This window comes from Tachypleus tridentatus, chromosome 13 (assembly GCF_004210375.1).
Source record: "Tachypleus tridentatus isolate NWPU-2018 chromosome 13, ASM421037v1, whole genome shotgun sequence".
In the NCBI taxonomy this organism is placed as follows: Eukaryota; Metazoa; Arthropoda; class Merostomata; order Xiphosura; family Limulidae; genus Tachypleus; species Tachypleus tridentatus.
The window spans coordinates 6866708-6881327 of record NC_134837.1 but is presented as its reverse complement, the minus strand read 5'-3'; the positions used below and the strand labels follow the sequence as shown (position 1 = coordinate 6881327).

The 14620-nt window shown below is 33.1% G+C and overlaps 1 protein-coding gene across 2 annotated transcripts; it reads right to left on the bottom strand.

Moving 5' to 3' along the window:
* Positions 1–9025: 9025 nt before the first annotated feature.
* LOC143237694 (uncharacterized) lies at positions 9026–14099 on the bottom strand. Of its 2 annotated transcripts, none has more exons than XM_076477215.1 (4): positions 13872–14099; positions 12309–12448; positions 11281–11466; positions 9026–9236 (listed from the first exon to the last, which is right to left on the bottom strand). In XM_076477215.1, the coding sequence occupies exons 1-4, from the start codon at positions 13928–13930 to the stop codon at positions 9082–9084; spliced, it is 540 nt and encodes a 179-aa protein (XP_076333330.1). In that variant the 5' UTR covers positions 13931–14099; the 3' UTR covers positions 9026–9081. The 2 variants fall into 2 exon arrangements, with proteins under 2 accessions (XP_076333330.1, XP_076333331.1); XM_076477216.1 differs by having other exon boundaries at positions 9028–9236; positions 13862–14094.
* Between the last annotated feature and the right edge of the window lie 521 nt (positions 14100–14620).

Sequence of the window (14620 nt, the reverse complement as noted above, 5' to 3'; positions counted from 1 at the left end):
ATCCAATAGGAGAATCAGTGATATATTGCCACTGAGAAAGTAAAGCCCAATCTTACGAGCACCTAACAATAGAGATAATTTAATTTTTGAATGTAATTTTACACTGACCTGAGAAATATATTTTGTTAGCTTACAATTTTAATGTCGTCCAGTTCTGATAGTTTAATGTTAGAATTCATAATCTTTTCTGAGTGACTTCTCTTGGTTTAGTTAACTATAAAGACTACGATGTTACAATTTGTTTAACACGTTAGGTAATGCTTTACGAATTCTGAAAGTTACCAGAAATATACATTTTATATGTGTAGACAGTTATCTAGTGGTAGAGCCATCATATTCCTCTGAGCACGAAGGAAAAATGCAAATTTGTAAATAGTAAATTATTTTATCTGCCATGGTCTGGTGGTTATAGTGCTCGACTAACACTCTGTGTGTTGCAGTTTCGAATGTAGTTACCAAACATGTTTGTCCTTTAAGTGGTAATGTTACGGCCAATCTCTCCCACTATTCGTTGGTAAAAGATCTGTCCAGAAGTTGGCGGTGGTTATAAGTGGTTATAAAACACTTATACTGAAGCCAGACCAGTTAAATAGAAAACAGTTATCGCTCGCTATACTTGTAGATTCGAAGGAGGCTGAATATGGATACTTCATATAACCCAGAATTTAATCTTCAGAAAACATAAAGGATGTTTGTAAGATGTATTGCTATGGAACAGGCCCGGCATGGCCAAGCGTGTTAAGGCGTGTGACTCGTAATCTGAGGGTCGCGGGTTCGAATTACCGTTGCACCAAACATGCTCGCCCTCCCAGCCGTGGGGGCGTATAATGTGACGGTTAATCCCACTATTCGTTAGTGAAAGAGTAGCCCAAGAGTTGGCGGTGGGTGGTGATGACTAGCTGCCTTCCCTCTAGTCTTACACTACTAAATTAGGGACGGCTAGCATAGATAGCCCTCGAGTAGCTTTGTGCGAAATTCCAAAACAAACAAAATGCAATGGAACATTTCCCACCAGCTTAGACTGTCAAAATAACCAACTGGAAAACCTTCCACACCTGCCATTCAAAAAGAGCTAAATTAGTTAGAGGTGTAATTAAATATTCTTATTCATTCGGTATGTCATATAATTTACTTGATATCTTTTCTACCACAAGCCTATTGCATGTCTTTAAAAATAAAATAATACAATTTTTCTTTTATCTGTTACAAAAATTGAGTTGCTTTCGTAATATTTTATTCAAAATCAAAAAGCTAATAGGAATAGCAAAAGAAGCATTCCTTTAGATGAAGACAGCATTCACTAACAAAGAAACTGACAGTTGAAACACAGCTATGAGTGCCACAGTGCTTTGTTCATTCAATATATCTTTATGGTAACGAACGTTGGACTGTACCATCAACAATGGAGAAACGCATCAATGCAGTATAAATGTGGTTCCTAAATATGGAACAGATTGAGAAGTAAAGAAATCGTTTTAAAAAAAGGTCAAGACAAAAGGAATGTTATGAGAAAGTTTCACAAAAAGACAACATAATTTTATATCATGAGAAAAGGAAAAATTGAAATCATCTTATGACAGGAAAAATCCCAGGAAAGAAAAACAAAGGCAGACAAAGACAGATAGTGCTAAGGTACTAGGAATTACAACTATAAAAATCATGAGAGCAACGGTAGAAAGGGATGAATGGAAGGCCACGCTCACTAGATGAACATGTTAGTTAGAGAGAGAAAGAAAATGTTTCGCTAAATAACTTCTACATTAAGTGTGATTTTGACTATAAGAGAAATTTCTCAGGAAAGATAAAGTAAATACTAGAAGTTTAAAATTTTTCGAACGAAAACTTTGCTTATTAGTTCTTTATTTGTTAAAAAGAAATAAGTTAAAAAGTTCTTCAAACTCTTCCATATTTTAGTTAAAAAATATACTTGATAATGTGTTGTGAGCTGCCAGGCATGTCCAGATGGATTAATCCGTAATCCGAGGGTCGTGGCTTCGAATCCCGGTTGCACCAAACATGCTCGCCCTTTCAGCCGTGGGGCGTTATAATGTGACGGTCAATCACACTATTCGTTGGTAAAAGAGTAGCCCAAGGGTTGGCGGTGGGTGGTGATGACGAGCTGCCTTCCCTCTAGTCTTACACTGCTAAATTAGGGACGGCTAGCGCAAATAAGCCTCGCGTAGTTTTGGGCGAAATTTAAAAAAAAAGAAACAGTTAATGGATTTCCCGCTTTCTGATGGACATGGTCACTTGTTAAATCAAATTTGATAATTCAGTAAAGCACTTAACGAACACAGTACAAAAAAAATTTATATAGTAGTTCAGGAAAACTTACCCATTCTTTTCTATTGAATAAGGTACACTATTGGCCAAAATCTTAAGGCCAATAAACATAAAGAAAAGGTTATCATTTTGCGTTGTTCGACTCAACTACTTATTTCACTAGAGCTTCGAAAGACGAAAATATGAAAGGGAAACTGTTGTTGTTGTTTTGAATCAAGCACAAAGCTACACAATGGGCTATCTGTACCCTGCCCACCACGAGTATCGAAACCCAGTTTTTAGCGTTGTAAGTCCGCAGACATACCGCTGAGCCACTGGGGGGCAAAAGGGAAAAAAAATCGTGTTTAATAGGGAAAATGTGAACACTATGAAATTAGTCTAAATACTAGCTGGGGAAAAGTTTAAGACCATACTGAAACGAAGCGTTAATCGGTAAACACGTTACGAAATTCAGTCATTTATGTTCAAGCATTACTGTTGTCAACATCTCCCACTGACATTTCCTGTGTTACATTGGGTAAAAACCATTAATCAGATGACTAATAAAATTTCGTCTATTTCCTCTGTAGTATTTATTCTTTCATCAACATGCGTGTGTAATAATTTATAAGTTCGAAATACGATATCGAATGTTCTGGCATCATTTTAAAATAAACCAAAGGATTGCAGTTTTTGTTTATGAATATTTAATATTTGAAGCCAGAGTACCTGTGGGTTCTAATTTTTTTTTACATTCCTTTTATAAATGTTTTAAATTTGTCAAATAGAACAATAATGCAGGTAATTATGTTTTTAAGATTGTAATTATCCCAATTAAATTACTCGTTATTCATGAATTATAAACAAACAAAACTCAATTGGTGAATCAACGTAACATGTATAATCTTTTCCCTCCTTTGTCCTGATTTACATGTTGAGGTATGCTGTATTTATAACTTACCTACATCTTAAGTATAATTTGTCATTCACACTATGCTGAAATAGCTAGATAATGTAGTTCATTTAACACTTTAATCATTTGTCATTCACACTATGCTGAAATAGCTAGATAATGTAGTTCATTTAACACTTTAATCATTTGTTATTCACACTATGCTGAAATAGCTAGATAATGTAGTTCATTAAACACTTTAATCATTTGTCATTCACACTATGCTGAAATAGCTAGATAATGTAGTTCATTTAACACTTTAATCATTTGTCATCCACACTATGCTGAAATAGCTAGATAATGTAGTTCATTTAACACTTTAATCATTTGTTATTCACACTATGCTGAAATAGCTAGATAATGTAGTTCATTAAACACTTTAATCATTTGTCATTCACACTATGCTGAAATAGCTAGATAATGTAGTTCATTTAACACTTTAATCATTTGTCATTTACACTATGCTGAAATAGCTAGATAATGTAGTTCATTTAACACTTTAATCATTTGTCATCCACACTATGCTGAAATAGCTAGATAATGTAGTTCATTTAACACTTTAATCATTTGTTATTCACACTATGCTGAAATAGCTAGATAATGTAGTTCATTTAACGCTTTAATCATTTGTCATTCACACTATGCTGAAATAGCTAGATAATGTAGTTCATTTAACACTTTAATCATTTGTTATTCACACTATGCTGAAATAGCTAGATAATGTAGTTCATTTAACACTTTAATCATTTGTTATTCACACTGTGCTGAAATAGCTAGATAATGTAGTTCATTTAACACTTTAATCACACATTTTATTTACTTGTATTGAGAAATTTTACTTCAAATTTTGGGGGCGAAAAATTTTGCCAATTTACTATTTCGATCAAAATACAAAACTTAAGTCTAGAAATAAATTTAGGAAAGATCGCGAGGTGACGATTTAAAATTTCAATATCTTGTCAGCTCAGAGTTGTTGGAACGCTATATATAAGCAGCCATCTCATGTTAGTTCTTTCTGTATGGGGTTTTATGTTTCATCACCATAAAATTTTTTAAAATTCACTTCACTATAAGCAAGATTTTAATATTACAGAGTTCATTTAATTTAACCCTACATCATTGTTTATAAAGTAGCAGTGGTTAAACTGGGACTGTAAAACTCCCTTTTGCGATCCACAAATCACAAGACCAGGAAGGCTAATGACTTGTATACGGGAGAAGCTGGACTCTGTTGTAGATTATTTTGCTTCAGTTTAATCCATGGTAACTTAGTGAGTTTCACATTTCATCTCTTGAAAGCAAAAGTACCTCGCATACGTTCAGGAAAATCTATACAGTTATAGATATAAACACGTGGCCAAGAAAACTGTTAAGAATACTGAGTTTTAGTTGCTTTTGTATTTGTGTTCTCTATAGCCAGTTGTATTTACTTTATCCGTGGGAACACAACCGTAACATCACTCAAATGGTGAAATGTTCAATAAACGTAATGTCCTTTAATATGCTGAGCAGGTTATGCCTGTATCTTGCAACAAGCAAATGGCAATATAAAATAACCAATGTTGTAATAATGCTAAGTAAAAAACATTAAAAACACGTAAGGTGTCTTGCTAGATCAAAACAGATACATTCTCCTAGTTTTACTTATTTTATATCGTGTTTAGTTTGATAGAGATCCGTTTTCAAAAATAGAGAGCTGGCAATTTATTAAATCAACCAATGAAAACAAGCATCCATTTGTCTATGAAAGTACGTTGGTTATTGTAGTTGAATGATAAATATTGTATTAATTTGCTATGAAAGTACGTCGGTAATTGTAGTTGAATGATAAATATTGTATTAATTTGTTATGGAAGTACGTTGGTTATTGTAGTTGAATGATAAATATTGTATTAATTTGCTATGAAAGTATCCATTCTATCTAGCTCTCAGTCGAGAAATAAAATTGAAATTAATCTTTCAATTTCCTGTTCGATCCTTCCATTATTAAGCCGAACTATCTGATATTTACGTATAAGTCATTTTATCTGAAAATATCATACTATGAATTCCTTCCTTGACAATAACATCCTAATCTTTTACTTTTTTAACTCCAAAAATGTATTTTATGTGTCAAGTATAATCATCACTCTGAAGTTTGTATCCGTATACTGAGGTTTTCTTAAAGCAAATGTCTATAATAGCCTTGATTAATTGTTTATTAGAACAACTCACTATTGTTTTATTTATTTGTAATTCGTCTAAAGTTGTATAGATGAAAATCTGTAATTGTGTGACTAAATAAAATTAATTAACACTTACATTTTGTGATTACGTGCACATGTGATTTTGTTACTTCAACAACAAGAGATGTGACAAGTAGAATCGTTGATTTGAGATTGCAAACACGTGGAGCAGGCATTTTTTTGGCGAAAAAGCTGACCAGTTTTTACTAGCTTAAAATTGTCAGAAAACTGGGACACTTTTGAAAGAAACTCAAATGATAATTTTGTTTCGAGGTTCGCTACAAAAACGTGTTTTTTACTTAAAACATTTGTTCCTGGCCATGAATTGCCATATTTACGTATTGATCTTGTATTAGTTTAATTTTAAACATCTGTAACAATTTTATTGGCTTCCTTTGGACTTTACTCTCCGGAATGAATTACAAATCAAGTAAAGCAGTTTCAACTGAAGTTATGTCCTGTGAATCCAATAAAAATCGCAAAGACTCACATGATGATGTTGAAATGCTTTTGGAAGATGTTCTCACTACGAGTGATTATAACTCAACAAGCGATAACTGGTTTCAAGGTTTGTGTCATTTCGGGAGATTTTGAATTTCGTCAGAGCTTTACATTAAAGTTATGAAACTTTATTTCAAATAAACGTTAATAGAGAAGCAAAGCTGTTGTTGTTTTTGTTTTGAATTAAGCACAAAGCTACACAATGGGCTATCTGTGCTCTGCCCACCACGGATATCAAAACCCGGGTTTTAGCGTTATAAGTCCGCAGACATACCGCTGAGTCACTGGGGGGCTAAACGCAAAACAAATTGTTTCCTATTATTTGTAAAAAACAATCCCTTACAAAATCTAATTTTTGCACTGTTTCAAAGCTATATTTTTATAAACTTTTTCTAAAGCCTCAAAAGTTCTCCAAAACCCGAACTTTTCAAACTGGAAATTTACGAAAAACTGAAAACGATTATTTGAAGAAACTCAATCAAGACAAAATTATTGTTCCTGAAAATATTGTAAAAAAAGATTTATACATATATATATGACATGAGCATGTTGATGATGTATTTTAAATGGTGTACTCCATTAATTTAAATCTGTGTTGGTAATCTCGTAGATGTTGTGTGTTTTTCAAAATACCTTGAGGGCGTACTTGACAAGTACTTTTGATTGGTCTTTGTAAGTTCTTCTGTGGGTTAAGTTTAGTAAATTAGATTACATTCCTCTTACATCTTGGCAAGTAAATTTTAATTATATCTTGGTTCAAGCTTAGAAACTAATGGGAGGTAAACTTTTGGTTAGAACTTAGCAAGTGCTCTTATGGATGTAATTTGGCAAGTAATTTTATGAATAAATTTTAAAAAAAAATAATCTTTGGGGATGAGTTTGGAAAGCTATCTTATGGAAATAATTTAAAACGTAACCTCTGAGCTTTCGTAAATAGATTCTGAAAATTGTTAAGTAATTCTGCAGGTAGAGTTTCACAACTTTTATTGTGGTTAGACTTTCTTACAGTGAGATACTAGCAAGTAGCCTTATAGTCAGACCAGCAGCTCCAAACTTGTTTACCGTAAACTACATACCTTGATTTGCACAACACCCCTGCTGTCACATGTCATCACTGCCCACAACCAACCCTTGGGTTACTCTTTTCCCAATGAGTAGTGGTATTGATCGTCACGTTATAAGGTCTCCACGGCAGAAAGGGCTGATATGTTTTGGTGTGACGGAGATTCAACTCCGCCATTCTCATATTACGAGTCGAACTTCCTAACCATCTGGACATGCCAAGCCAACTGGATTACACCTCAGCAAGTTGTGTTGTGGACAGAGTTTGGAAAATAATATTTTAGTTAGACATCAAATAGTAATCTTATGTGTTAAACTTGACATCTTATCTTGTGGATAAAATTTGGCAATTAATACCGCAAATAGATTATTACTATCAGTCGTTTTGGACTTTTTCAATCTTGAAAAAAATATTTAAAAAGGAGAAAACAAAGGGATATTTAACTTAAGAACGGTGTACCTTATCCATTACTTAAGAACGGTGTACCTTATCCATTCAGTATTTGGTAAATTATAGTCACATTTGGCAATACTTCCGAAGTAGATATTTAATCAACTGGTGTGTTACACATTCATCACAATCTCAATTGAAAGATTGATATATATATATATACACGAATAAGGCCCGGCATGGTCAGGTGGGTTAAGGCGTGCGACTCATAATCTGAGGGTCGCGGGTTCGCATCCCCGTCACACCAAACATGCTCGCCTTTTCAGCCGTGGGGGCGTTATAAAGTGACGGTCAATCCCACCAACTCTTGGGCTACTCTTTTATCACCAAATTGTGGTAAATAAGGGACGGATGGCGCAGATAGCCCTTGAGTAGCTTTGCGCGAAATTCGAAAACAAACAAACAATACACCTATAATAATTGACATACGTACCAGTATATCTTGATGTATGATATATATTATCTTAATAGCTGTTCATGATAAACTGAAATTATCAGCTTCCACTGGGATATGTGGTGAATATAACCGGTGGTATTCCTTTCTTTCAGTGGATAACTACATAATGATGTCAGTCACATATCCATTTGTAAAATAAGAACAGAGAAACTTGTAGTTCACCTACGGACCCAAGATTCAAAACACACATAATGTGCATTTGTGAATTAACTTTGCTATAGTTTGTAAATAAAACTTTAATATGATAACATATAGAATCATCATAATGTTCTGTTAGCATAGTTTTAAGATACATTTCTTGAACATTAAGATTCTGAAATATCAATTAATTATGTAATGGTTTGTTTGTTTGTTTGGAATTTCGCGCAAAGCTACTCGAGGGCTATCTGTGCCAGCCGACCCTAATTTAGCAGTGTGAAACTAGAGGGAAGGCTGCTAGTCATCACCACCCACCACCAACTCTTGGGTTACTCTTTTACCAACGAATACTGTGATTGACTGTCACATATAATGCCCCTTCGGTTGAAAGGGCGAGCATGTTTAGTGTGATGGAGATTTGAACCCGCGACACTCAGATTACGAGTCGAGCGCCTTAACCACACAGTCATGCCGGACCTTAAGTAATGGAACAGGTTGATATCTAAAGCAATTATTGTCATGTTTGGGAATGGGGTAAATATGGAAAAACACTGTCTTGACCTTCTGGTCATCAGAGAGTTGGTTTATTAATCACATGCGTGTGGGCGTGTATTTATGTTAGAATCTTGAATATATATATAAGGAGAGAGACGATTCTTTTTCCAAAATATATTAGAATTTTCTTTTCTACGCAGATAATATATTTACATTAAACCAAATGTTTTGTTTTTAGTTATAAGATGGTGGATCATTTGTTTACTCCCTTGATATATATATAAGTGTCTGATAAACTTGAAAGTGATAATGTAATTTATATTTTTACTGTTACTTTATTAAGTATATAAAGTTCAGTTCACAATAGTTAATAAAACAGAACATTTATTTGTGTATGACAAACAACAACAACAAAATACTGTACAGTTGATCTCTTTTATATTGTTTCTCATACGAATAATTCAACGTTTTTATTGAACAAAATCACAAAATCTTATTTATAAACAACACAGTAATTTGTTTATCTTTCTTCTTATGTTCAAACACCTTGAGACTTCTTCATCCATTTTATAACTCGACAAAGATCGGCAGGTTTGAGGTCAGGTAGAATGGTGACCTCAAAATTTCTTTTATCAAAGGTTAATTCCTCAATGTTACCACCTACCTGAGGAAGGTCCCGGATGTGAATTTCTCCTGAAATAAATAATGTTATTTGTAATAACTACTGGAAGGTACACTGAACTTTTTTGTCAATGGAATCCTCATAACATTAAGTACAATTTAAATTTTAAGAGCTTTATGTCCTATTTCTTAATGATTTTGTAATTTTCCTTACTCAGTTCAATAACACCTGTAATCGTCTTTATACTGTTATAAAGTTTATTATCCATTTGAACATTGTACATCTGTAAATTAGAAAGTTCTCATTTGTGAATTAGTTTCTCAACAATTTACTTTGCGCCTTACAATTAACTTGTAAAAATAAATTATTTGATCATGAAACAACTGAGCTACTATAAGTTTTATAGTAAACAGTTGTGACAGTTTTAAAATCGTATGATCTGTTTGATCATGAAACTGAAACAACTGTGCTATTAAAAGTTTTATAGTAAACAGTTGTGACAGTTTTAAGAACGTATGATCTGTTTGATCATGAAACTGAAACAACTGTGCTATTAAAAGTTTTATAGTAAACAGTTGTGACAGTTTTAAGAACGTATGATCTGTTTGATCATGAAACAACTGAGCTACTAAAAGTTTTTTAGGAAACAGTTGTGACAGTTTTAAGACCGTATGATCTGTTTGATCATGAAACTGAAACAACTGTGCTATTAAAAGTTTTATAGTAAACAGTTGTGACAGTTTTAAGAACGTATGATCTGTTTGATCATGAAACTGAAACAACTGTGCTATTAAAAGTTTTATAGTAAACAGTTGTGACAGTTTTAAGAACGTATGATCTGTTTGATCATGAAACAACTGAGCTACTAAAAGTTTTTTAGGAAACAGTTGTGACAGTTTTAAAATCGTATGATCTGTTTGATCATGAAACTGAAACAACTGTGCTATTAAAAGTTTTATAGTAAACAGTTGTGACAGTTTTAAGAACGTATGATCTGTTTGATCATGAAACTGAAACAACTGTGCTATTAAAAGTTTTATAGTAAACAGTTGTGACAGTTTTAAGAACGTATGATCTGTTTGATCATGAAACTGAAACAACTGTGCTATTAAAAGTTTTATAGTAAACAGTTGTGACAGTTTTAAGAACGTATGATCTGTTTGATCATGAAACAACTGAGCTACTAAAAGTTTTTAGGAAACAGTTGTGACAGTTTTAAAATCGTATGATCTGTTTGATCATGAAACTGAAACAACTGTGCTATTAAAAGTTTTATAGTAAACAGTTGTGACAGTTTAAGAACGTATGATCTGTTTGATCATGAAACTGAAACAACTGTGCTATTAAAAGTTTTATAGTAAACAGTTGTGACAGTTTTAAGAACGTATGATCTGTTTGATCATGAAACAACTGAGCTACTAAAAGTTTTTTAGGAAACAGTTGTGACAGTTTTAAAATCGTATGATCTGTTTGATCATGAAACTGAAACAACTGTGCTATTAAAAGTTTTATAGTAAACAGTTGTGACAGTTTTAAGATCGTATGATCTGTTTGATCATGAAACAACTGTGCTACTATAAGTTTTATAGTAAACAGTTGTGACAGTTTTAAGAACGTATGATCTGTTTGATCATGAAACAACTGTGCTACTATAAGTTTTATAGTAAACAGTTGTGACAGTTTTAAGATCGTATGATCTGTTTGATCATGAAACAACTGAGCTACTAAAAGTTTTTTAGGAAACAGTTGTGACAGTTTTAAGAACGTATGATCTGTTTGATCATAAAACAACTGTACTACTATAAGTTTTATAGTAAACAGTTGTGACAGTTTTAAGATCGTATGATCTGTTTGATCATGAAACAACTGTGCTACTATAAGTTTTATAGTAAACAGTTGTGACAGTTTTAAGATCGTATGATCTGTTTCATCATGAAACAACTGTGCTACTAAAAGTTTTATAGTAAACAGTTGTGACAGTTTTAAGATCGTATGATCTGTTTGATCATGAAACAACTGTGAAATCATGAAATCTCGTGATATTTCAGCAACATAAAACTTACACAATATTTCATGGGTAACCACTACTGAGGGTAACTAACAAATTTCACTTACCAGAGTTCAATTTCGACAACAACTCACTGTTACACATCATTAACACTGAGTCATCTTGTCCTTGGGTCAAAATCGAAGTTCCTGCCCTACATGTATTACCAGTGGTTTTCGGAGTACAACCTTCTTTAGCTAAGTCTGTGTGGTTCGGTGGTGGAGAAGCAGTAAGTTTTGTCTGTTCTTTTTTGTCTGTTATACAAAAGGGGAAGTTTGTCTGTGCATGAGCGTTCAAAATTTCAACTTATAATAAACATATTTAACTTAGTTTGTGTCTTAAAAACACATTGGACTGGTGTTTAACTCTAGTTTTCTGTGGCAAAGGGGATTGAGAAAAGTTTGAACTCCTCTGAACAGGATGCTGGTCCATTTTAGGTAACCACAAATCTTACATCTGGATAAAAATGGCTTATTCAAGGACATATGTGAGCGTGGGTGGGCTTCAGATCTGCAACCTTTTGATTAATACCACAAAATACTAACCACTCGTCACCCTTGTATTATTTAGTCACTGATAAAGTTTAATACGTCAACAAACAATTAATAAACATGACTTCCTAATTTGAATGAATCACTAATTCTAGCTTAGCAGTTATGAATAACTATGACAGAACAGTTCATGTTGAAACAAGCTTTGCACAGAAATGCCCAACATATATACAATTAGGCCTTTACTTCAAGAGTAAGATCAGTGAAGACATACATGAATTATCTTAACTTTTCTAAAAACAACTTGCATATAAATTTCAAATAATTAAGAAAGTGATTGTTCGGATTTGATCCGTTTCTATCCATTCATCTATTTATCTATCTACATCTAATTACAGTAACACTGAAGTATCAGCCTTTCACTAACAATTAAAGCAATTAATAAAACTTTTTACGATATAAAGAAAATAATATTTTTACTAATTTATCATCGATATCACCAGTATATTAACAAAACCTGTTTGATAAACCAACAAGAAATGTCCGAATTCTAACATGTTAAGAAATTTACATCATTAATTCTGGAAATACAAAATCATAGCTACCTTTATATAAATCATCAGGATATAAACAAAATCTCCCTACAGCTACATTCATAATGTCACCAGATGTCAGACATTCATCGATGTAACAAGCGTCAAATACAGCTACACTGCACCGAAGATACATGTCGCTCATAAACACTCTGTTAAAACCAGAATATATGATATAATTACACAATCAACTTTATTTGATAATCAGATACAAAAACACCTGGTTCTATAAATATTTGTTTGCTTAGAATTCTAGAAGATTAATTATATAGATAACATCATATTTCTTCGGTCCTTTCTTTTATTGTCCCTCAGTAACTAGTAGTAAGTACAAAGACTTATAAGACTAAAGTGGGGCTTTAATACCTGCAGAGGACAGAGCAGGTAAGAAAAGCCGTAGTAAGTACAAGGGTTTATAACACTAAAGTAGGGTTTTAATACCTGCAGAGGACAGAGCAGGTAAGAAAAGCCGTAGTAAGTACAAGGGCTTATAACACTAAAGTAGGGTTTTAATACCTGCAGAGGACAGAGCAGGTAAGAAAACCCGTAGTAAGTACAAGGACTTATAAGACTAAAGTAGGGTTTTAATACCTGCAGAGGTCAGAGCAGGTAAGAAAAGCCGTAGTAAGTACAAGGACTTATAAGACTAAAGTAGGGTTTTAATACCTGCAGAGGACAGAGCAGGTAAGAAAAGCCGTAGTAAGTACAAAGACTTATAAGACTAAAGTAGGGTTTTAATACCTGCAGAGGACGGAGCAGGTAAGAAAAGCCCTTTATGTAGCTTTGTGGTTATGAGGACAGAGCAGGTAAGAAAAGCCCTTTGTGTAGCTTTGTGGTTATGAGGACAGAGCAGGTAAGAAAATGCCCTTTGTGTAGCTTTGTGGTTATGAGGACAGAGCAGGTAAGAAAAGCCCTTTGTGTAGCTTTGTGGTTATGAGGACAGAGCAGGTAAGAAAAGCCCTTTGTGTAGCTTTGTGGTTATCAATAAAACAAACAAATCTTTAACCTTTACAACGAACAACATCTTCTATTTTGTTCAGCTTTTGCCATCTATTGAACAAAAGTGACAATTCTTACATACTTGTGAAATATAATTTCTAACCCAGTCACGGTTAAGTTTATTTTACACATAAAAACAAATCAAAACGGGCAAATTTTAACTGTTTGCTTCACTTTATAGCTTAGTTTATATTTGTATTGTATTGACAGAAACAGTGTTATTTGGCAATAATTATTCAATGAAGCGCTTTAAAACAGTCCTGACAAACATACGTGTGAGAATGACAATAGTGGTTTTATTTTATAGAAAGCCACATTAAGCTGTGTCCCCAGCGAGGAATCTAATTCCGGATTCTAGTGTTGTTAGTCCGTAAAATTACTGCTGTTTCATAGAGACATTTTGTTTTGTAATATGGCATATGAACACCACAACAAGCTTTTCTGTTACTATAACCAAACATTACTATTACCAAAAGTTACTATTACCAAACGTTACTATTATTAAACGTTACTATTACCAAACGTTACTATTACCAAACGTTACTATAACCAAAAGTTACTATTACCAAACGTTACTTGGGTTGAATGAATGTCCTTGAAATGTCTTCTTTCCTTTCTGCAACAAATGGCGTCATTATCAAAAAGTTCCAATTATTCTTACTTGAAAATGTATTATTTTTCGTTTTATCCTAAATGTATACATACATTTAAAGCAAGAAATTAGATTTTGTAAAGATCTCTAAAATCTGATACAAACATATACCGATAAAAATAGTAATTTCTAAAATAAGCCAATTTCGTTATATACTCAGTGAATTTCGCCACTTCATAAAGTTGACTGGAATAATAGTTTTAATTTTTATTTATTACTACGTGTCCAGCCTCCTGAAAGACGCAGCTAATTAGACACAAGATTTTGCAGCCTATATTGGGAAACTAATATAATAAATATCTCAGTGATGACGAGAAACCCACTTGTTGAGAAATTTATATGCATATGCGAGCCGTTTTTGCATATAAATAATAAATATCTATATAAAAATCCCTCACATTTCACTCTTTCAAGATGCACATATATAAAAGAGCTAAAACTAGATGAACAACGCTTATAATCAGCATTACCTATTTAGCTACCGTGTTTTCATTCTGTTTACCCTCCCCTCAGTGTTTTGGTATATTTTAAAGCTTAATGGGGAACAATATTTAAATGATGTCTTAATTTATTTTCAGTCTTTGTAGAAAGATGTTCCAGTGACTCCAAATTTTCCGAAAGTTACCTGACGTTCATCACTGTCTTTCCAAAAGGTAGTGCACTGATTAGCCAA